Raw genomic sequence first — 22414 nt, 5'->3', positions numbered from 1 at the left:
TCGAAATAAATAATACGATTTAAAATACAGGATAAAATAGGTTTTTATTTATTTATTTTTTTAATTAATTTTGGGCCATTTATTTACTCAATATATCAAGAAAATAAAAACAATTTAATCGCATTTAATCAAATGGCGTTGATCAATGTGCACTACGACACTTTTCCGGCGTCCGCTAGGGGGGTCGACGCAAAAACAGCGATTTTTAAAGCATTGCAAAGTCTTGTAGTTACCGTAGTCGTCACAATTAATCCCAATGTAGCCGTATTTTTGCTTATTCTTTAATTGTTGTATGGAACATCCTGAATTAAAAATAAGAAAATGGTGTAAACTAAGCCCTTAACTTAAAAACAATTAATATTAATAATTAACTCACCGCATCCTAGTAACTCTTTCTCTTCAACTTCCAACTTTTTACCCAGAAATTGTCCTTCTGGTCCGGAACACCAGCAACTTCAATTGAAATAAAATTAATTAATACTATAGTCATATTTCCAAAATTTAAATTAAAAAAATAATTACAATTTTGAACTGCACTGGATCGTACTGAAAGAACCGTTCACTTCGCATGAGACGTTGTAACCTTTGATATTATGGTGTATTCCGCAGATATTTTTACCTTAAAAAACAGTTATTAAAAGTGTTTATTATATATGTATTACGAAAATTATAACGTGTTGTATAATTAACTAAATATATGGGCTTTCAATTTTAATTGGGTTAGGCGCTATAGCACCGTATTATGATAATTAAAACGAAAGAATGTCAAATTTAATTAGAGCTTAGAGTTTTATTGTTTTTGTCTATACTTCTTTCCCCCTCTGGCCTTTTTTACCTTTATCTAGATCACCTGGAATGCGTTTTTTCTTATTGCTTTGTTACAATTTAAAACAACCGGGAGAGGATTGGAAATTTTAATTATAATACTAGGAAGAGGGAAAGGCTGACCCACGTGGTTACGGTCATTTTTTTCCGTCCATTATTGTGAATATTCAAAAATTATGCAAACCGTAATCTGTTTATACCGCTTCGAAAATCAATGGCTGATTTTATCTTTGAATGGATTGGAATTTTTAGGGTAGCACCGTCAGACGGTTTGGGCAAAAGTCTAACATTCGCCGCGTCGTGGCCGTTGTCGTAACCTGCGAACAATATGGTGGGGATTTAGCAGTTATCGACTTTGCGACCAGGTAGCGTACGTCTTGAAAATTACAATCTGATGACAAAGGTGGTAAATAATAAGTTCTTTCCCTACGCTATCTGAGAGCCAAAGTCAAGTAAATCTAAAAAGGACCTATTTGGGGAAAACAGTTTCGTTTCAAATCTACATTTATGACAATATAGTTAAAGAGTAAGTTACGCATAGATTTTCGGAATAGAAACTTAACTACTTTATATTTTTTTTAAAACAATGTTAGCACTCGCGTACAAAATTCAGTAATATAATCTCATGGTTATATAGAGTAATTTAACTTCTTAGCTTTGGCTATGGCCGCCATTTTGTGCGGGTTTTTTCTCTATGCGAAAAAGCATGGATGACGTCGTGTCACGTCAGACTGAAATCACTGTATAGGATATTTTTGGGATTTGGCCACGGAATCAGTAGCATCTACTTTTTGTATCTAAGTCTAAGTTCTATGTTGGGGATAGCGGCCAATGAAAAATAACGGGTAGTCAATGACGTCAATCACCACGCTAAAATTCAAATTGATTGGCCGTTCTACTAATTACTTCTAATTAACTACGATAATGGAAAGCAACGAAACTTTATAAATATGGATTTAGTGCGGTAACAAAGAGCTTTCCTGTTAGTATCTAAAGGGGCGTTTAGCCTAATTTCTAAATTTCATAATGAAAATTTTACAGCAGACAATAAAAAAAATTAATATTTAATCCCATTGTAGGAAGCCCTCGTGTGAGCGACCCTTAAAAGCCCTGGTCACACTAGAGTTTCATACCCAGTTTTGACCACTGACGATAATTCTTAGTTCACACGTGTGAAATCGCTTGACCCCGGTTCGCTTATAGCCAAGGCTTAACGTCATTTCAAATTATGACCAGAATTTCGAAAATACTAAAATGTATCCCAAGCAATTAGATAATAATGTTTACTATACATACAGTAATATTATTTGACATTATTTAAAATTTTATTCCTTTTTTTTTAATACGAGCAATTTTACTTCGCCGCCTTGTCGTTTTGAAAGCGATTCTAAGCGAACCGACTTGGACAAGTTGCTTCCCGAACCAACACGCTGGTTTTGAAAACTAGTTATCTAAAACTAAGTGATTTTAGGGGTAAGTGTAAACCTGGCTTAAGTGACCCAAAGAATAGTCTGAACGATTCCTTATAGTCGAATGGGGAATGGGTGGAAAGTATTTGTTTGGGACCGTTGGGTTGGATAATTTGCTGAATTGAGTTTTTTCTTTGGAAATAATCGATATTGGATTTTCCTTCTTCTAAGATAAATCCACGCTCCCTGAAATAGGTTGGCGGCGGTGAGTCTACTGTCCTGGATTTTCACTGTTCTATGCTATTAACCAAAGTGACTCAAGCTCCCTCTACCCAGTGGGCGCTCTGGGGATCGAGCCCCCACTTTAAAAAAAAACGGGGGCAACGATTTGAGGATATAGTAGAATCAGAAGTGTATAAGACATTGATTAATAAGACGTATACCATTACTGACAATACTACTCGCTTGAAAGACTACTTTCGCTCAGTGTTGGGCACCGCTCATATCATTGTGAGCGGATTTGTTATTATGAGCGAAAATGAGCGGTAAAATATCTTTTTAAAAGAGCGCAAAACCAAAATGAGAGGAGCGCCAATTTTACCGCCCAAAAAAAGAGCGGATGGACAGGAGCGAAATTTTTACCGCTCAAAAAAGAGCGGAAAGAGAGGAGCGCCGATTTTACCCCTCAAAAAAGAGCGGAAAGAGAGGAGCACCGATTTTACCGCTCAAAAAAGAGTGGAAAGAGAGGAGCGAAAATTTTACCACTCAAAAAAGAGCGGAAAGAGAGGAGCGAAAATTTTACCGCTCAAAAAAAGAGCGGAAAGAGAGGAGCGCCGATTTTACCCCTCAAAAAAGAGCGGAAAGAGAGGAGCGAAAATTTTACCGCTCAAAAAAGAGCGGAAAGAGAGGAGCGCCGATTTTACCCCTCAAAAAAGAGCGGAAAGAGAGGAGCGCCGATTTTACCCCTCAAAAAAGAGCGGAAAGAGAGGAGCACTGATTTTACCGCTCAAAAAAGAGTGGAAAGAGAGGAGCGAAAATTTTACCGCTCAAAAAAAAGTGGAAAGAGAGGAGTGAAAATTTTACCGCTCAAAAAGACGTGAGCGTGAGCGGCTCTTTGACGAAATTGCCCAACACTGTTTTCGCTGGTAGCCGCTAGATTTTCAAAATACGTTTAGGGAGAAAAAAATAGGGTGGAATGCAATACATCATATTCAAACTATTACATCAGAAAATATGGCTTATAAATAATAAAATATCCTTACGCAGTTTCATTTTTACATTTTATCTTGTTATATCTGGATGACTTGGGCCTAAGGTGGTGATCTCAGGCCAAAGAATTTAGACCCCAGGAATGGAAACTGCAGCTCTATCTAATATAATTTGCTTGTCTCTAGCCTCCAAAGGCAAACCTAGGTTGACGGGCTTATTTCCGGTTCTATTGATTCGCCTAGCCGGAAGCTCTCCCGTCAATTCGAGAGGCGAGGCATAAACGGTTTTTCTTTCGATTCCTGGGGTCTATATTCTTTGCTCAGGCCCAAGTCATCAAGCGACTTTTAAAGCCGTTAATTCAGGTGGCCGGGTTACAATGCGTAGGAGGGTGGTGGCAAGCGAGCCAACAGCTCCCTATTACGAGCTATTACCTCTAACCTCTACAAGTTTTTATCGAAAGGGGAAACCGAAGAACTCGGGGGAAAACCCCTTCAACCAGTGGAGAGAGAACTTGCAAACTCTACGTGGAAGGAGTGGTTCCGAGAACATTTGCTCGCTATTGGGTGCTTGCTCGTAGCGTCGTAAGCATCCGTCATAACTAAACCCCATCTTGAAACGCCATTAATTTCACATCACAGATCTCGAAGCAAAATACGCCACAAGATCTCTCGAAATAATCACGTGACCAGCATGGGCGTTTTAAAGTCATGGCCAATCTATACGCGTTACCATGGCAATGAACGCAAGCCACAGCCACGAGCAAGCTACGAATAAATATATCTCCTTGGACCAAGAATCTAAATGGACTCACTGCTCAGGCTTTAAAAAGCACGCGTTAATACTGGGAATAGGAAAATCACGGTTCATTTTAGTTCAATGTGGACAAACTTGGCGTCGCTGAAGTCGATTTCCGGCGTAGTTTCGCAGAGAAGCTGGAGCATTCACGTTCAATTTTGACAAAATGGTGCCGTTGTTGTCGATTACATGATTAGGCTTAGTACGTTTTTGACCTTTCATTTTTGAAATTGGGCATATAAAAGTTTAAGTAATGGTAATTAACCATTGTGTGAAGTAAAAATAACCAGTAAGCCTCATATGGCTGAGGTTTTTTAATCAAATTCCCTGGAATTCATTTAATTTCTAAACTGAAAACATTTTATGAACTAAGCCTAACCTAACTTTTTCGCACGTACTGTGTACTTAGCCCCAACTCGCAGTGATAGTTGAACATAATTCTTGAGGCGCTTCAAAGCGGCTGATGTACCTCAGTAAGCCTTCCGACTTAGGCCACGCCTACCGTGTCAAAATATCGGGAAAAGTGAGTCCCCTTAAATTCTTGGTCCATGATTGATATCTCGAACCGTAAGATTTTCTCCGACTGCGCAGCGTCAGTTGCCCTACCACGACCAACTTGTTCAGATAGCGCGGAAGCCGCGTTATTATGTTACCTCGTAAATTTCCCAAGTCCAGGTATATGGGAGAGTATACCTTCGACTCTCCCTCCTTTACGCGCGCTGTCAAGTCACGTCAAACGGAACAGGTAAGTTGATTGGGGGGATGGGAAGAGACCATGTTAACTGAGGGGGCACCAATAAAAAAAATATTCCAAGACAGGTTTTTTTTACACCATAATTTTTCCTTTAAATTTTGGTGTCATCCACCCTATTCGAAAATACACTTTGTGCCACGTGAAAGGCAGCGGAAAAAAATAAAATTTCTCTCTCTCCTACACCCGACCTTGTTGCCTTTGAGAAAGGTCGGTTCGGGTTTTTTAAAAGCAACAGGCGCAAAGTTTGATTAACTTCATTCTTGAAAAAGAAGCCAACACGCGTAGAATTTAAACGCGCGCTTTGTTAAAAGAACTTTATTATAAGTATAAATATTTACGTTGCTCAGTACCGTAACGTTAAACAAAACCTATTATTTACGATTAGTTTATGGTACTTTAAGCGATACCTACTGACTCTTATAACGCGTACCTTTATTGAAACGTTATCTTTAAAATACTCATTGTTGTCCGCGTTATAAATACGTAGTATATTTTATAATATGAAATCAGGCAACAAAGAATATTGTACAAAAAATGAATCGTATCATTTGCCTAATTAAGGTAAGGCCGTCTAAGTATATGGAAGTGTGCCAAGCGACTATTGAAATGAATAAAAAGAGGATTTTCAAGTTCTCCCACAACCTTTCAAAGTATAATTATGTTTACGCTAGAACAGTGCTATATATATTATCGTTACCCGAGTTTAAAAACCAAGTAACTCTAATGTTATGGTAACTCTTTTTAAGAAATTTTTCTAATGTATTTTCGGTTGATTTGGCCGAATAATATGATTTATAAAGGACGTATTATACTTTGGGGTAATAACATAATAAATAAATAAATGTGGTTTATTTATCCTTTAAAATTTGTCAAACTTAGAGGTCGGTAACGGTTAATCATTATCCATGATTAAATTGATTTTTTTGGGGAAAAAATGTAAACAAAGAAATTTACCGGTTAATATTTCGGAAAATGATTAAAAAATATGTATTATTCGTAAAATTTGAGCTTTTTATCGAAAAAAAAACGTCGTTTTTCCGATTAATTTTACAAATTTATCAAAAAATTAATCGGATAATACAGAAATATAAATAACTTGATCAAAACGTTTTACGAATAATTTTGAGAGCTTTATCTATTGAATAAAAATTAACCATCCCCGACCTCTACTCAAACTTTAAATTCAATTTTAGCAAAATCTTAATTTTTAAAGTTAAGATGTTTTTCATTTAACGTAACGTTATATACCTGAACATCTTCGTCATCCTAATTATTAACTTTTCAAAAAGTACTAGTTTTAAAAAAAAACAAACTTCGCCCTGCCAATTTAGTAAACCGAAATTTAATTACTTTCACTTTTAGCTGGGTACCACGCTCGACCTTTTTTTAAAGTATACGTACAAAACAAATTATGGAAATGTAAATTTTTGGGGAAAATAATTAATAAATCCCGTTACAACTATTACAAGCGGAATCTCCCTTTTGCCTAAATTCCGTCTAATCTTCTAAACTCTTTGAAAATGGACATTTTATCTTCGCGTTTACCACGAATTACGGGAGTCAAGCTAGCGTGTCGGATGGTTTACATCTGTCGAAACCCAAATTTCATCTCTCGTTGAGTATTTTATATTTTTAATGGTCGTTTTTTCATTTTAATTGGGACAAAATGTGTCGATGGCTATTCGGGTAGGCTTAGTATAAAAGAGATTAAAATCTTCGAGTTTCTAAATGTAAGGAGTCTTGGCTAAGTCTTGGTTACTGCCAGGCGCTTAAAAGGACAATTAGACTCTAAGTTCCTTTAGTACAGGGGGGAGAAGGGGGGACTACATTGCGATAGGGAGCTAGACTGGCCTTGACGAAAACTTGTAGAAATTTCACGTTTCGCTGTCGCCATCTAGTTTCAATATTGATAACTAAATTAAAAAATTTCGTTGTAATTGACTTTTCAGTAACTAGAAATATGATTTTTAATATTCTATTTTTAATTGAAATAGGTTTTAGTTCCTCTGTGACAATAATAATAATTTAAATTGTATCCATCAATATTTATCTATTATTAATCATAATTAATTAAGTTATTGTTCCTTTAAGTTATTTAATTAACGGTTGTCTTGAAAACCTAATCAACATCTTTATAGTTGAGAAATATTATCATGAACTTTTGCCAGAAGTTAATAAAACCCCGTGACCAGAGAAATATCCGGCTACGCCATTAAAGTTAAACATATATCTCATCACGTATTAAAAATTTTAGCGTGTATTTAAAAATGCTAAAATATTTACTTATTTAAAAATATATTTTCCAGATGTAATAGATTTAGATAGTCACTATATATTAATAATAATCAGCTAGGCTAATACCCAAGGCGCCACCTTAGGCCTAAGTCATCAAGCGACCTTTAAAGCCATTAATTCAGGTGGCCGGGTTACAAGGCGTAGGAGGGTGGTGGCAAGCCCTGCATTCCACGCCAGCCTACAGCTCCCTACACTAACTATTATCGTTAACCTCTACAAGTTTTTATGGAAGGGGAAACCGAAGAGCTCGGGGGAAAACCTCTTAAACCAGTGAGAACTTGCAAACTCAATGTAGAAGAAAGAAGTTGTTGCGAGTTTTCACCCAGTGCCACAAGCTGGGATCGAACCCGGCTCCTCTTGCTGCGAGGCGAAAGTGCCACCCCACTTTTTTAAGGCATATTTGATCCTTCCGATAGTATTTTGAACAGGTACACGTAACAAATAACATAACCATTATAGGGAACCAGTCTACCAGACACTTTTATCGAGATACGCATCTTATATACTTCTGATTCTAAGTTTCCCGGAAGCTGTTCAATTAAAATGATACTCAACTGTTGACTTGAATCGATGAAGACACACAAGTTGGGCAACATCCGCACAAGCCTCCGGTTGGGTCAATTTGTCTATTGTTTCGTAGACATTCTTCCTTGTCCATCTTGCACGCGAACTTCTCGCAGAATTCACTGTTGCAAACCAAAGCTTGGGCGGTGGTCCACGCAGCCATTAAAATTACGAATGAACGAGTTAAATTCATCATCTTCGTTAAATTGATAATTAATTTAACTTCTCAAAAGACCGCTTCAATATAGGCGTTGCTACAGAAAAAGAAATATTTTAAATTTGAACGTCGCGAAAGTTGGGAAAGGATTAAATTGTTTGTTTATGGAATTGATAAAATGAGGAGAGCCCAAAGTCAAATATTTAATTCGTCACTGTCCAATCCTGTACGCGGGAAGTAATCAGAAACTACTGATTTTCCGAAGTACTTAAGACAGATTAAATTAACAGGGATGGGCATTGTTAGACTAAGATTTAGTTACCAAAGTCAAACATTGTAGGTGTAGAGTTCATTAATTTCGCAATTATTTCACGGAAATGGAAATAATCTTTATCTTAGTAGAATCAGAAGTGTATAAGACATTAATTAGTGAGACGTATCTCTATACTGCTAATGCTACTCGCTTGAAACACTAGTTTCGCTGATAGCCGCTAGAATTTCAAAATACGGAATGCAATACATCATATTCAAACTATTACCTCAGAAAATATCCTTACGCAGTTTAATTTTTCATTTTATCTTATTATATCTTGTTATATCGACCGTAAATGCTACGCTGTGATGCGGACATGCGGTGTACCCATCCGCTAATTTAAAGCCTAGATAATATTTGATATGAATCTTACGAGAGCACTATCCATGTTCAGTGCTTGCTCATAGCGTCGTAGATTAAGAGGTAAAATACCACACTATCTTCTGAAAGAAGATGGGCGTCTTAAGGTCACGGGCATCTTAAGGTCAGGGGCGTCTTAAGGTCAGGGGTGTCTTAAGGTCATGGTCGACATAAACTCGTTATCATCACGAGAATAGGTCACACCCACGAGCAAGCTACGAATAAACCAGTAACTTCGGAGGTTTCAAGCACTTAAAATAAATAATCAGTTACTAAGAATATTGGACTACAGGATTCTGATTCCCATCCTCGCAGCATTTGGGGCTTAAATTCGTCTGCTTTCCAATTCAAGTTTGCTATATGGTATGACCTTGAATGCCCCTTAAATGCAGACGAACTTTCTCCACAAAAGCTGTGAGGATGGTACCAGGTTTTAATGCTATGCTCAAATATTCTTAGTAACTTCAATACATTCTTGGCTAGGCTTATACCCTTGGCACCACCTTAGGCCCAAGTCATCTAGCGACGTTTAATGCCTTTAATTCCGGTGGCCGGGTTATAAAGGTGAGGGGGGTGGTAGCAAGCCCTTCGTGCCACGCGAGCCAATAGCTCCCGACACTTGCTATTACCAAAAGTGACATAATTACCAAAAGTGTGTCAATCGCACCTATTTCTTAATGCATGTTACGAGCGAAATACAAGTTAGGAGGGGAGAATGGAAAGTATGCCTTGGGGAGGGAAGGAAGTTAAAACCAACAAATAACGCCTCGTAGTGAGGAATGGAGGAACTAAGTAGCACTGGTCAAAGCTAGTGTATTTTTTATTTGTCGTCGTTCTGTGGAGATGCTATCGCCATCTACCTACGATATAATACCATAGACTAAAAAAAGATCTAGAAAGGCGACCATAAATAGTCTTTTATGTGGTCGATCTCGAGTCGAGCATTCATTAAACCTTTAGCATACGAAAGTACAGGGATTGTCACACTTTTGGGTCTTATGCTACTTTTGCTATTACCAATAGGAGGAGCTAATTTCTCGCCACATTAATTACTAAGTCTGACGTTGATTAGAAAAATTTGCGGTTATTACTATAATGTTTTATAATTCGAACGTACATGTTTCAAAAGAATAACACTAGTAGTATAGGAAGTCATTCTTATCTCGAAAAAAATTATTTTATACTTCTGATACAATTAGTCCAAGAGCCCATGACAAAATAAGCACGTGATAAGGTACACGATGGGTCAAGGTATTTTTTAATTAGGTTAGTGATTTGTAACAAAGAACTGTTTGTCTTACGGGTCAAAGTGGGGGCTATCTGGAAATACGAACCACATGACGTCACTTCCGGTGAACTTGAAAATTGATATGACCTGATATTGGTATCATTCGATTGGTCTCAACGTGCTCTTACCAAATATCACTAAATTAATCTTCAAATCTGAAGCAAACGGCGTATAAGACTAAAAAAGTAATTTTGTCTTATACATGTAAATTTGGGAGGGGCTCGAAATTAGTTTTATAGTCTTATACGCCTCTTGGTTCAGATTTGATCGTTAAATTAGCGATATTTGGTAAGAGCACGTTGAGACCAATCGAATGATACCAATATCAGGTCATATCAATTTTCAAGTTCACCGGAAGTGACGTCAAGTGGTTCGTATTTCCAGAAAGCCCCCACTTTGACCCGTAAGACAAACAGTTCTTTGTTACAAATCACTAACCTAATTAAAAAATACCTTGACCCGTCGTGTACCTTATCACATGCTTATTTTGTCATGGGCTCTTGGACTAAATGATTCCATAAGAATCGCGATTAAAGTTGAAACACGTTTATTAATTCTGTCAATTTAAAACGACATACGTAAAAATAATTTCGTCTTTATTTCGTTAAGTTAATACATTTCAATTACTATTTAAATAAATTAGATCTCTCCAACGAGAGAATCCAAAGTAACGCAGACGTTTTTGGCGGGGTGACACACCAAATCCTCGGCGCAACGGGTGGTGTGGGGTAGTCCCAAAATGATGTGGCTGCACTTCTGGCCCAATCCTAAAAATACATATTTTTATTACTCTGTTAAAGTCCAAGGTTTGAAATATGTAAATGGATAGGCCGATTCCAAAAGTCAGTTGGCGAAAATTGCCTTCCCTTATCTTATGAAGAATCAATGCCCTAATCATCTCTTTGGAACGAGAGAGTGGGAGAGCAGACGACGGGGCAGACGACGCTATGACGTAGGAGAAATGAGCCTTCAGATAGGGGGGGGGGGAATTTCACCAGAATTTGGAAAATAATAAAATTTTAGCCACAACAATTAGTTAATAATGTTTACTATACATACAGTAATACTATTTGACATTATTTAGAATTTTATTCCCATTATTTTTGAAAATACGAGCAATTTTACTTCCCGCCTTGTCGTTTAGAAAGCGATTCTAAGCGAACCGACTTGGACGAGTTGCTTCCCGAACCAACACGAAGCGATTTCTCACGCTGGTTTTGAAAACTAGTTATCTAAAACGAAGCGAATTTAGGGGTAAGTGTGAACCTGGCTAAGAACAGGACTACACAGCACGTCGGCAGAAAGTGAATATGATTCATTTTTAAGTAGAAGTTATATAAATGAATAATAAAATTTTCATCGTTCGTAGGTTTTTCAAAAAATCTAAAAGTTATCGTACGTTGAGACAGAATTATCGAAATAATGGTACGATATCGTACGCCCTAAAAATTTCGATGAAATTATCGCACTGCGCCTATTTCCTAAATTCAAACGATTATGTGACACTCTAATGGCAAATAATTTTTACCGAGTTCGACGATGCAAGCTGGGCAACAACCGCAGAAACCTCCGGTTGGGTCGATCTGGCCATTACGTTGTTGACACTGGTCTTCCAAGTCATTTTGACACCTGACTGAGTCGCATATGCCTGGGATGCACACGATGGCTTGGGCGCTGGCCCAGGTGGCCACCAGAACAACGGCAATAATCAAGATACTTTGGCTGTGCATGTTTCTCTGTATCAAAATAAACAGTCTAAAGTTAAAGGGGCTCCAAAGTTCGGTGTCAAAAAAGAAAGAAAATTGAGCATGCTACGCATAACGTAAAAAATATAGGTGTGACGCTTGGGAAAAGCGCCATCCGGTAGCAACATTGTGAACTATACTTCTTGCTTAGAAGGTGGTTTCTTTTCGCTTGTTCCGGGATTTCGGAGTAGGGTAAGAAGAGTAAGGCTATGAAGTCATTTTACTCCGATTCTGTGGTGTGGTGGCGAATATTTTGAGTTGGAGTAAAAACTTTTTTTTCCAAAATGGCTGCCTGTCGCCTTTTTAGCAGATAAATTCTAACTAGCAGACGACAAAATCCGATTTACTCCATTACACCTCCTTTTCAGAAGGAGTGAAAAGAGTAGCTCTAATACTCCGGAACAAGCGAATAGTTTATGGGCTGGAATAGTTCTCATCCCCGGAACAGGCGAATAAAACGTTTTAGGGTAAAAAGTGTACACTTTTTGTCCGAGAACAGGAGAAAAGAAACCACCCATTATTTAAGGTTAAGGCATGCAGGGCTGGCGGATCGTGTTCATCTCGGGTGGGTAGTCAGAAGAAGGGGGGGGGGGGCGGATTTATTGGGTTATCCTACATAAAAAGATAGGCCTATATAATACTAATTAAGAGAAATTGATAGAGGTAAAAACTACAAAAATTTAGTATTATTCAAATTTATTATTACATAGTATTAATTGCGCAATGCAAAAACTGTACTGCGCTTTGCATTTTCGGAAATGAACTGATTCAACAATTTTTCCAAATATTTTGACGCGTGATTTCATGTAGCTATTAAAATTCATATGGCTATCTGAGTACTAATATTTAAACTCAATTATATAGAAAGGTAGAGACAACGTTATAAAACGTAGTACTGACAACTGTGGGTACTTTTACTACCCAAATTTGTGGTAGAAGACTTCGTTCCTTAAAATTAGGCACCGATTATTTAAATTACAATTATTTAAAAAATAAATGGAGACTTTATGGCTTTGGTGTCAAATAAGCAGTTTAGGGAGAATCAGTTATTTATTTTTTGAACACTTACATTAGAGCCCACTACTAACCAAATAATCAACTCAATATCATATATGTAATATACATTTAGTATCGTTTACCTTTTAAAATTTATAGTGTATGCATATGCACTTATAATTCCTACTTCACAACGGGGGGTAGCTAATAACTATTTTATATAAATGTTTGATACAAAGAGACTAATGACGACAAACATTAACGTTTAAATACACTTATGAAAATTATTCTTTTGTCATTTTATGTATTTTTATATTTTGATTTTGATGATTTACTTTAATCTATTTCAATCGGGGCAGTGCCGCGTGCATAGTTTTCAACAGCACCGATATTTAAAGCATGAGATAAAGATAGTGTTGTATTTAACTTCTGCATCACTTCCCGATAGAAGTCAGTCTTTACCGTATTTTGAGAAATAGAAAGGGGATGGACGCGAAGGAAATGAAAAGACTTGTCAAAGGTCTATGCTTAAGTTGTGATTTGCCCTTTTGGGAAGACTGCATTTTACTATTCACGCTTGTCTCATTAGAATTAAAAACTAATATTTAATCACCTATTTTACAAATTTACTTCTGCAGTTTTTATACTGAATGAATTAACTTAATCAAGGAGGGGATAGGAAAAATACGTAGTCCCTGGAAAATTGTGGAAACCTAGCTATTCTGTGACAATGGCCGTGGCTCTATCCCCATAGTACCGACTTTGATGACATCAATTCCGGGTGGGTAAAATACCCACCCGGAATTTCCCGGGTGGGTACTTCTACCCACCATACCCACATTATCCGCCGGCCCTGAAGGCATGGGCAAACTACTTGGATGTAGTTTGCCCATGGTTATGGTCAGAGCCTAGCAAAATTTAAAATGAGTGCAAAATAAAAATGAACTTTTTATTTGGCAAAATATTGACGAGTAATTGAATCTGAACATTAAATTGATTAATTAAAACAATTCCATTTCCTAATTCTAGAAGTAATATTTTTAGAATTTCAGATTGGCTGAATTTGATTATGGTTGGCCAATAGGAGAAAAAAAAACTAGAGTCTTAGTCGATAATTCAAAATAACGGTTAAAAATGCCGCCGATCAGTTTAGTAAAATGTTTTCGGCGGCGTAATCGTCGGCCAATTTTGGTATGGAGATACAGGCCGGAAGGCAGGCAAGGCTGCCAGATTTCGATAGACTGAAAACGGCCAACTCTCTCAAATGTTTTCGTTTTCAAAACGAAAAATTTGCGGCGTAGCTATCGACTAAGAGTCAAGACTATTAAAGGGAGTATGAACTAAATAGAAAAAACAACCAATTTGCCCTAGCTTCTGTTAAACCAGGCAGCAAAGCTCATACTCGTATTAAATTTCTAGATTATAGATTTTCTAATAGATTAACGGCTTTGTCCTTAATTGCTATTATAGTACATTTTAAAATTTATAAAGAACAGTGGAACTTACCTCGTTTGCAATATGCGGGATAATGTGTTACATTAGAAGATGCAATCTCTTTTATACTAGAATTTATCGTGAGAAGGCAGCATATGCTTTTAAACGCGGGGTTTTGAAATTTTAAATCTATACATTAATTTTAACTAGGCTTAAGTTGATTTTTACGGATTGGTAATTTTTTTACTTTAACAGTAAGCACGTTAACAAATTATCTGGTCATAAGTTTTCTATCAAAAATATTGACCACATTTTGCGTAAGTTGGTAGGTACAGTTCAATTCAAGGTCAGACGAAGTATAACATGGCGTCGAACATGAGATTTTAAACAGGTGGCCTTAAAATATAAAGATATCAATTTGGAATGATATTATCTTTGTCTAGTAGTATAGGTATTTTTAAGAGCACGTTTTTGATAAGATCAAATTAATTGAAAAAGTTGTTAGAAAAAGATGAAGGTTTCGCGTCGCGTGGTCATAAGCCGGGTCATTTCCTTTAACTAGTGAGTCTTCCATAATCACGTTGCCACTATTCTCTTTCGAAAGTCGTAGAGTTCAGTCCTTCATTTCAAAGGCGTAACGCATTTTATTCATAGAGGAGAGTTGAATGATTCATTGGCATTGTATTTAGTTGTTTTACGAGATTAATCAGGGTTGACTTCCTTAAATTTCCTAGATGGTGAGATGTATGTCGGAGACATTAGTGATGCGGATTGGACACCGGAAATGTCCGGTCTAATAATGACCTCTGATAGCTTTGCGAGCCCTTCACCTAGCCCTTCAGACGCTGAAGTTACAGGAATACGCCACCATCCCCGGCTAGCGCGTTCCGTATTCGAAGCGTGTTTCTAGCTAACGCGGAGAAAGTCCCAGCCTTACGTAGAGGGGGAAGACGCCATACAATTGGGGGGCTGAATATAGGGATTAAAAAATTGTTATTTATTATCTATTACTGCTTGTAAATGTAAGCTAGTTATTCCGCTGGCGTTAATTTAGTTAGTTTTATAAGATAATAAAATTATTTTCAAAAACGTATATTTTTCACTGGCCGGTTTCAGTCGATATATCGATTGGGATTTCGTTTCGACGAAAACTTCATTTAAAGGGCCACCGAATCGATTGAATTTTTCGCCTTTCGATGATATTCAGACTCGATAAATCATTTTCGATTCTATTCAGGCGCCCCACATGTAATATACATAATTTTTTTGTAGTATAGGAAGTATTCTCATGACGTCATCATATGTCATCCTCCCTTCCCCAACTTCAAAACGTCATGGCCGCCATCTTGTGAAATACCACTTATAGCTTCTTATTTTAAGACCAGATTGACCAATAAAAACAGTAGAAATATGAAGCTACGCTCTAGTAATAATAGCAAATTTATATTTTGGAAAAATTTGGTTTCACGGTCGCATGATGGTTGCCTCCAACCTCCAAATCCGCCCACTGGGTAATCACTTTTCACTATTCGGAGTATTCAGTCGGATTTACCTCCGAGCCATGGTCAGTAAATTCTCCAAACTTCGCATGCCCTAGCAATCAATTAGTAACGTCAATATCGAACAACGTTCGAGTACATCAGAAAAAACCTTGGAATTCGTTTTATTTGTTTTATGTGATTAATCAGATGTGACTTCGTAAACTTCGTAGATCAAGCGAAATACGACAAAGGGGGCATCCGCGCAGGGCGGGGTGGCAGTGGACTTTAATCTCATCTGGATTAGCGAATTGCGATCCCAAATTTCAGCCTCCCGGACGCGGGATTACAGGACTGCGCCACCAGTCCCGGCTTACTACTTCGCTTTCAAACTCCTAGTCAATACTGTTAGTGCTAAATATTATCCCAAGATGTCACCGCTGTTGCGAACACCGCGCGCCAAATTGTAAATCATTGACCACAAAAGAGAAGTAGGCCTAACAGTTAAATTTAGTTTATTTAAAGCCTCGAAAAGCTCAACAAGAGGTTTTTCTTCCGAAACGTATTTTTAAGAACAGATGGGATTTAAGTAAATCGAGCGAACTCATTGTTGATGTTGAGAAACCAATTATCAAATTTTTAAATTTTGTGAATTGTTACACAGACAATGTCGATGGAATAAATATGCCGATGATTTTTTTCATTTTGTAAAATATAAATAATTTTTTAAATCTTTTAAATAATAATTCTGTGGGTGTTACAGAATCACCACAGATGTCGCTGTGGCTGCAGCCAGCGCGCCAGTTTAAAATTAGCTAATGAATTCGAATTTTGACACACGGATAATTTTTTAATAAGTTTCGTAAGTAATAAAAGATTTCAGTTTCCGAAGATTTATCAAATATTTATGAAAACGCTATCTAAAGGTAACGGGTGAAACTGCGGGTAAATAAGCCTTCCGAACAAAAACATGTAGAGGTCGAGATCTATAATTTAAGCAAGGGAAGTGTCACGCGCTAAAATTTAAAAGTTATATTTGAGGATCAGTAACAAAAGATATTAGGTTTCGTAGGCGCATGGTCGAATCCTCATGTACCACCAACTGCCGCATTTATTGGGTTGTCTTTTCACTATTCGGTTACGTTTCGTCGTTGGGTACACGAAGGGGACAAACCCCTCAATAATCGAGCCGGAGCTGTAGAGCAAGTATTCGTAAGAACATGTTTCAAAGTTTCAAGTGAATTAAGTGATTAATCAGAGTTGACTACTAAGCTCTTCATAGATCAAGATAAATACCTTTCCGCAAACAGTGATTAAATAATGAGGTGAAATTCGACCTGTATAGCATTAACGATTCCCAATTTCCAGCTTCCCAGACGCAGGATTACAAGAGTATGCCAAACTCCCAGCTATCTGTTAGCTACACGAAATGCTAGTTATCAAAATTGTATGTAATCAATTAAAGTTATTTTATTCCAAAAAATAAATTTCATTAAAATTATAATTATATTTGTACGACATCATTGCATTTTAATTTATATACAATATTTAATTACGGAAAATGAACATAAACTGACGAGATTTATCCCAATAGATGGCAGTGTAAGAAGTCCAATCCCGTAAAGCTATAATGACACATTTGTGTATGTTATTTTAAGGAATCACCTGACAGGTTAGAAAATGTTAAGAATATTTAAATTTTGATTCCTGAATTAATATCATTAGTAAGTCTGACCATTCTTCTGACTAACAAAATTAATTTTTAAATCATTTTAACCAAGGATATATTATGTACCGCCCTTACATATTGTAGCAGACGACTGAAAGCTTGATGCCGGTGCCCAAGTAAGTTGTTACTTGTTTTAACTTAGAGCTTTAGTACTGTATTATTAATTAAAATGTATTCCAGATTATTGTGAAATCGAAAAAAGAACATCCTAAATTATTCAAAAATATAATTGGTTTAAATATGGCCCATTTTCTGCGACATATTAAACTAAGTTCGTGCAGGCGTTTTCGCCTTTTCAGTGGGTCATGTACATGCAACAATACTGCTTGCCTTAAGAAGATCACAATAGTTTATTCTCATGACGGCCTTAATAGAATGTTATCTAATACTTCCATCATCTTTAATACTATAAAGGGACCCACCGTTAATCCCTTGAACCTGGGAAAGACTCAGAAAATTGATCATAATAAAACTGACCCAGTGCCGAATGAGCCAGTCGTGGCTAATGTAAATGCCCTTTTGTGTGATTTAAATAACAAGACAAATTATATGCCAATTTCGGAAGTCGTTTCCTTACTTACTGCATTAAGTAAACTAGCCATTCAAGGATCTCTGGATTTACCAGTATTGTACAGTGATGTCAGATTTCAAATGTTATGTAAAAGCTTTCAACAGCAATGCACAAAAATGGGCAATAACTTTTTTTTAATCCATGGTTTGAAGAGTTTGTTAGACCTAAAATTGGATCCAGATTCAAAATTGGTCACGTTTGTAGAGAACGAAGTGCTCTGGCAATCTAGAAAGATGAGTATGAAGACGTTAAGTGTCTGTTTGGCATTTCACATACCTTATCAACAAACTGAACAACAAAAGAAAGTCGTACGGGAGATTATTTCCTCAATTCAAAAGCGATGGATTGAGATCAACGATCCAACAACTATTTTGAAGATATTTGAAAATAGCCACCTCTTTCAAGAAAATTTTCTTAGCAAACTTGAGGATCAAGCTTTGGAGTTTACGGAAAATATGTCACTTGAAGAGCTGCTGAAATTTTTGCGTTTAATGGCCAGCCAGAAAAAGAGACCCACACCATTATTAAAGTCTATTTCTTACCACATAAACCAAAAACCAGAGAAACTGACTGTAAAACAATCGGTAGATCTTCTACACGCATTAAACTCTCTTAATTTTGCCGAAGTCACTTTGCTTCAAAGGATATCCAATGATTTAATACCAGAAATCAATGATCAATTAAAGAGAAATGTTATCACTTCAATTTTGACCTGTTGTGGGCAAATGAAATGGAAGGATTCTGGTAATTTCCTCTTTATTCTAAGTTGTAAAGTTTAATATTAAAATATCTCGTGCGCAACAGGTTTGCTTGAAGTCTGCTGTCTTTGGATTTTGAAAAATTCCAACAACTGTCGTCCCCAGGAATATGTCGCTTGTTTATTAACCTTAGCCAAAGTTAATTATCAACCAGAAGATGCTGATAAATTATTTGACAAGATAATAGCGAATCTGAAACAAAACGATCTAAACAGCGTTATTTGGTTAGATGTTGTTTGGTCATTGTGCATTTTATCCAGAGCTAATCAGGATCATATTACATCAGTTTTAAATCCTACATTTTACGAGCCATTAATAGGTAGTAGGGAAAAATTAAACAAATTCTTATAATATCTTATTAATGATTACTAAAATTTCAGAATCTTTAGATCCTCGGAATCACAATACAAAACTAAAACTATTAAATATCTTTGCTGTTGGAAAAACTCAATTTTCGGACCTTCACAATAAATTTGATTCGTTATTATGTAAAATTGAGGTAAATTCTTAGTTATTATTAAAATAAAAAAAATTCTCAAGCATATTTCTACTAGCCCAATAAAGCTCCAGTTGCTAAGGGTGGAAAAACTGAGGTTGTAGACGCATTGAACAATTTTGTACCAAGAGGAAAATTTTTAGCAACAAATTTATTTACTAATTTTGGTTTCACAATTGGTAAGTTAAATTTTTTTCAGTAAAAGTTAAGATTTTTTCATACTCTTCAAAATTATTTAGATGCTGAATTCATAATTGATGCAAATGGTAAACCTTTACCCATAATTGAATTTGGAATAAGAGCAGGGACTGATAAAGGCATAAAGCCATTACCTAAAGGCTGCCAAAGGTTATTATAAAAACAAATCTAAACTTACATCCGGAGGTGTTTCTTTTGGATTTTTTTCAAACTCGGGGGTTAAGTAGACCTTCCTGTACCTTGAAAGCTCCTAAAGTTTCAATGGCTAATTGTTTTGCCATGGCAACCAAAAATGTTTTTCACAACTCAAGTTTAAACTTTATCTAGGTAAAATAGCATGGGGAAATCACGGATTGTAAGGGAAAAACAATTTTGTAAAACTGATAAAATTTGGTAAAATCAATCAAATTCAATCTGTGATTTTCCCATGCTGTTTATGTTGAGAAAGTTTAAACTTGAGATGTGAAAAACATTTTTGGTTGCCATGGCAAAAGGAATGGCCATTGAATTTTTTCCCTTTAGGAGCTATCAAGGTACATGAAGGTCTACTTAACCCCAGAGTTTGAGAAAAAATTAGAGAGAAACATCTCTGGATGTCTCCTTGTTAGTGCCAAATTTAATTTGACTGATTAAAATTATGAGTCAATTTAAGCTGTCAGTAAATGGAATGCTACCGTAGCTTTGGACATTTTAAATGCAATAGTAGCAAAATCCATACTGGTGGGTATTAACATGTTTTGTCTTATAGAATTGCAATGTTAGTGTGGGATTTTAAGGATATCACGTTAAATTCTTCAAGTCTAACAGGTAGCAGTGCTTTTGCGACTGTTATATTAGATCAACAGGGTTATACTGTGATTGAGGTCAGTATTATTAATTTTTCTCATTTCTGTTATTTAAAATATTAAAACTCGATGGGATTTATCCCAAATAAATAAAAGACAGGAAAATCCACTGTCAGACTTTCAAAGCTCCTAAAACTATATTTTACATTAAATGGATTTTCATGCCTTTTGTTTATTTTTGTGTTATTGAAAACTCAGTAAATGTTTTTTTTTTTTTCTCAAATCAAAGGTCTTACTTCACGAATTCTATACTTATTCTACAGTAGTGAAGAAAGTTCAATTTTTACAACAAAAAATAAATGAAAAATTGAAAAAAAAAGTAATTTAACATTAATATTTGAAAATTAGGTAGGTTTTATTTTAGATCTTTTTTTATGTAATTGCTCCGTGAGCTATTGTACAGATATGTCAAAGTATTAAATTACTAAATAATATTTTATGACTATTGTTTTTCATAAATCCAAATTGGATCTACACCTTCGTCTTCAATGTATTTGGGCTTCAAATTTGGAAATGGGAATCGACACGCGATAATCCAACTTCCAGGTTTTAATTCCATTTGGGCTTTTGACTCTAACTGGGCCATCTAAATTACAAAAATTTTGATTAACAACCAGCTTTCAATTTTTAACGATTATTTAATTACCATTTCTTCAACTCCGAATATAATTACGTTATTGTACTTATCTAAATTTACCTGTAAGCGAGAATATTTTTAGTAACAATAAAAGATACTTAGGAATACTTGTAACACGTAACCTTCCATAAGTCTTGTTTATGGAACTTAGTCAAGTTGTGTACGCCACATTTATAGCTGTGTAGTTTAGAATATAGAACTAGCCAGGGATTAAGTTCCACCCCATCTGATTGTAACCCCAATTTCGCAGCTTCGATAACTAGGCGCCCGTCACCGCTGCCTAAATCTAGCACCCTGCCAGTACGTTTTTTTAAAAACTTCATCACATTTGAAACTTGTCTGTCTGTAGCAGGTACAAATGGCAGACATATTTTGCGAAATGCTGGTAGGATAAATGAAAAAGACACCACGCTTATGCCCACCGATACCGCGCCTAAAATACCCACTGCTGCATAACCAGCTTTAATTTTACTTCGGTTTACGCTATTTACTTCAGTAAGTTCAACAACCATCGCGTGGAAAGGTTTCGCCAAATTCGCCGGTAACTTTATAGTGTACCTCGAATTACATTGATATTTTATACATAATTGTAATAACACATATATAACTTAAAATTTTCGATGGATACGACAACCCATAACTGTAAAAACTATAATTGCATTTTCACTTTATCAGGGAGGCTATTCTGTAAGCTAGATGTCGATCGATATCCCTCTCGATCTCGAACGGAGAAGTCGAAAATAGCAAAAATGGTATTCTCTAATTCGAATTTTTATCCTCAATTTTTGATAGTCGACAGATAATAATTTTAAGAATTATCGCGAAATTCAAAATTTTTACGCATCTATGGGAAATCACAAATCGCGATAACCCCGGGCACCGACGAGCAGTAAAGTAGAAGTTCTTCCAGGTGAGGTCAGATTAAATGATGAAACGTTTATCACCACTATCCTGGGCGGACTTGTAAATAGTGCCTATTTTAACGAGGGTCCGCTGGATCAAAGATAATATAAACCTCATACCGTAGATTCGAAATAAGAAAGCTTTCAGATTGACGGTTTTGTAACGAAGCGCTTACCCACTTCCGACCTTCATCGGTGGCTGCCATAGTCCTATAACGGCCAACTTTTATGACGCACTGCTGTTCGCGCACCAGTGCGTCATCAAAGCTGGCTGTCATATAGCGACCGATGGAGGCCGACATTAATTTTGTAGGCCACGTTCTGGAAGTCTGTTCCCGGGCCACTTATGCAACTTCTGTGGATCCCGATTGTTTCGTAGGTAGGTCCGTTCAAAGTTTTTTCAGGACCCAGCCCATCGCCCCTATGAGTCACAACTTCAAGGGATGTTTCTATCTCATACAATTCCTTGTAGTGTTTTAATTGTTGGAAACAAACGCGTCACCGGAAATCTAAATGCAGACTACACCAATTAACGAATATATTATTTCTTACTCTCATCAATCGATAACTCTAGAAGTAACATTCTACACCTGAAAACTTATCCCTGTATTCCATAATTACCAAAAAATGTCTGAGGACTCCAGGTTGACTGGGAG

At 36.4% G+C, this 22414-nt stretch overlaps 4 protein-coding genes across 4 annotated transcripts; 1 reads left to right on the top strand and 3 right to left on the bottom strand.

Moving 5' to 3' along the window:
- Positions 1-25: 25 nt before the first annotated feature.
- Positions 26-8127, bottom strand: LOC149922429 (uncharacterized). The gene is made up of 4 exons (XM_090163532.1): positions 7843-8127; positions 523-619; positions 377-453; positions 26-302 (listed from the first exon to the last, which is right to left on the bottom strand). The coding sequence occupies exons 1-4, from the start codon at positions 8045-8047 to the stop codon at positions 115-117; spliced, it is 567 nt and encodes a 188-aa protein (XP_090019658.1). The 5' UTR covers positions 8048-8127; the 3' UTR covers positions 26-114.
- Positions 8128-10548: 2421 nt separating this feature from the next.
- Positions 10549-14316, bottom strand: LOC149922428 (uncharacterized). The gene is made up of 3 exons (XM_090163154.1): positions 14217-14316; positions 11498-11705; positions 10549-10736 (listed from the first exon to the last, which is right to left on the bottom strand). The coding sequence occupies exons 2-3, from the start codon at positions 11697-11699 to the stop codon at positions 10609-10611; spliced, it is 330 nt and encodes a 109-aa protein (XP_090019280.1). The 5' UTR covers positions 11700-11705; positions 14217-14316; the 3' UTR covers positions 10549-10608.
- Positions 14317-17328: 3012 nt separating this feature from the next.
- LOC149922427 (FAST kinase domain-containing protein 4) lies at positions 17329-20578 on the top strand. The gene is made up of 8 exons (XM_090163593.1): positions 17329-17467; positions 17532-18666; positions 18727-18999; positions 19061-19179; positions 19235-19355; positions 19416-19524; positions 20123-20237; positions 20449-20578. Exons 2-8 carry the CDS (start codon positions 17592-17594, stop codon positions 20545-20547), a joined length of 1911 nt encoding a protein of 636 aa, XP_090019719.1. The 5' UTR covers positions 17329-17467; positions 17532-17591; the 3' UTR covers positions 20548-20578.
- Positions 20579-20609: 31 nt separating this feature from the next.
- Positions 20610-21461, bottom strand: LOC149922426 (ATP synthase subunit C lysine N-methyltransferase). Its single transcript, XM_090163594.1, has 3 exons — positions 20979-21461; positions 20866-20916; positions 20610-20805 (listed from the first exon to the last, which is right to left on the bottom strand). Exons 1-3 carry the CDS (start codon positions 21366-21368, stop codon positions 20662-20664), a joined length of 585 nt encoding a protein of 194 aa, XP_090019720.1. The 5' UTR covers positions 21369-21461; the 3' UTR covers positions 20610-20661.
- Between the last annotated feature and the right edge of the window lie 953 nt (positions 21462-22414).

The sequence above is a fragment of the Leiobunum rupestre genome, chromosome 11 (genome assembly GCF_980474605.1).
Source record: "Leiobunum rupestre chromosome 11, qqLeiRupe1.1.hap1, whole genome shotgun sequence".
Taxonomy (NCBI): Eukaryota; Metazoa; Arthropoda; class Arachnida; order Opiliones; family Sclerosomatidae; genus Leiobunum; species Leiobunum rupestre.
This window is presented reverse-complemented; position numbering and strand designations above follow the sequence as displayed.

Bases quoted from the DNA above. Each gene is read 5' to 3' on its own strand.
- LOC149922429 (XM_090163532.1), bottom strand. From the start codon at position 8,047: ATGATGAATTTAACTCGTTCATTCGTAATTTTAATGGCTGCGTGGACC. The intron at 620-7,842 runs GTTGAGTATCAT...CTGTTTTTTAAG, and splicing joins TTCATCGATTCAAGTCAACA to GTAAAAATATCTGCGGAATA. The intron at 454-522 runs GTAATTATTTTT...TTTCAATTGAAG, and splicing joins ATCCAGTGCAGTTCAAAATT to TTGCTGGTGTTCCGGACCAG.
- LOC149922427 (XM_090163593.1), top strand. From the start codon at position 17,592: ATGGCCCATTTTCTGCGACATATTAAACTAAGTTCGTGCAGGCGTTTT. The intron at 19,180-19,234 runs GTAAATTCTTAG...TATTTCTACTAG, and splicing joins CGTTATTATGTAAAATTGAG to CCCAATAAAGCTCCAGTTGC. The intron at 19,525-20,122 runs GTTATTATAAAA...TTTGTCTTATAG, and splicing joins TTACCTAAAGGCTGCCAAAG to AATTGCAATGTTAGTGTGGG.
- LOC149922428 (XM_090163154.1), bottom strand. From the start codon at position 11,699: ATGCACAGCCAAAGTATCTTGATTATTGCCGTTGTTCTGGTGGCCACC. The intron at 10,737-11,497 runs GTAAAAATTATT...ATGTATTTTTAG, and splicing joins AGCTTGCATCGTCGAACTCG to GATTGGGCCAGAAGTGCAGC.
- LOC149922426 (XM_090163594.1), bottom strand. From the start codon at position 21,368: ATGGTTGTTGAACTTACTGAAGTAAATAGCGTAAACCGAAGTAAAATT. The intron at 20,917-20,978 runs GTTACGTGTTAC...TCTCGCTTACAG, and splicing joins ATAAACAAGACTTATGGAAG to GTAAATTTAGATAAGTACAA. The intron at 20,806-20,865 runs GTAATTAAATAA...TTTGTAATTTAG, and splicing joins TATTCGGAGTTGAAGAAATG to ATGGCCCAGTTAGAGTCAAA.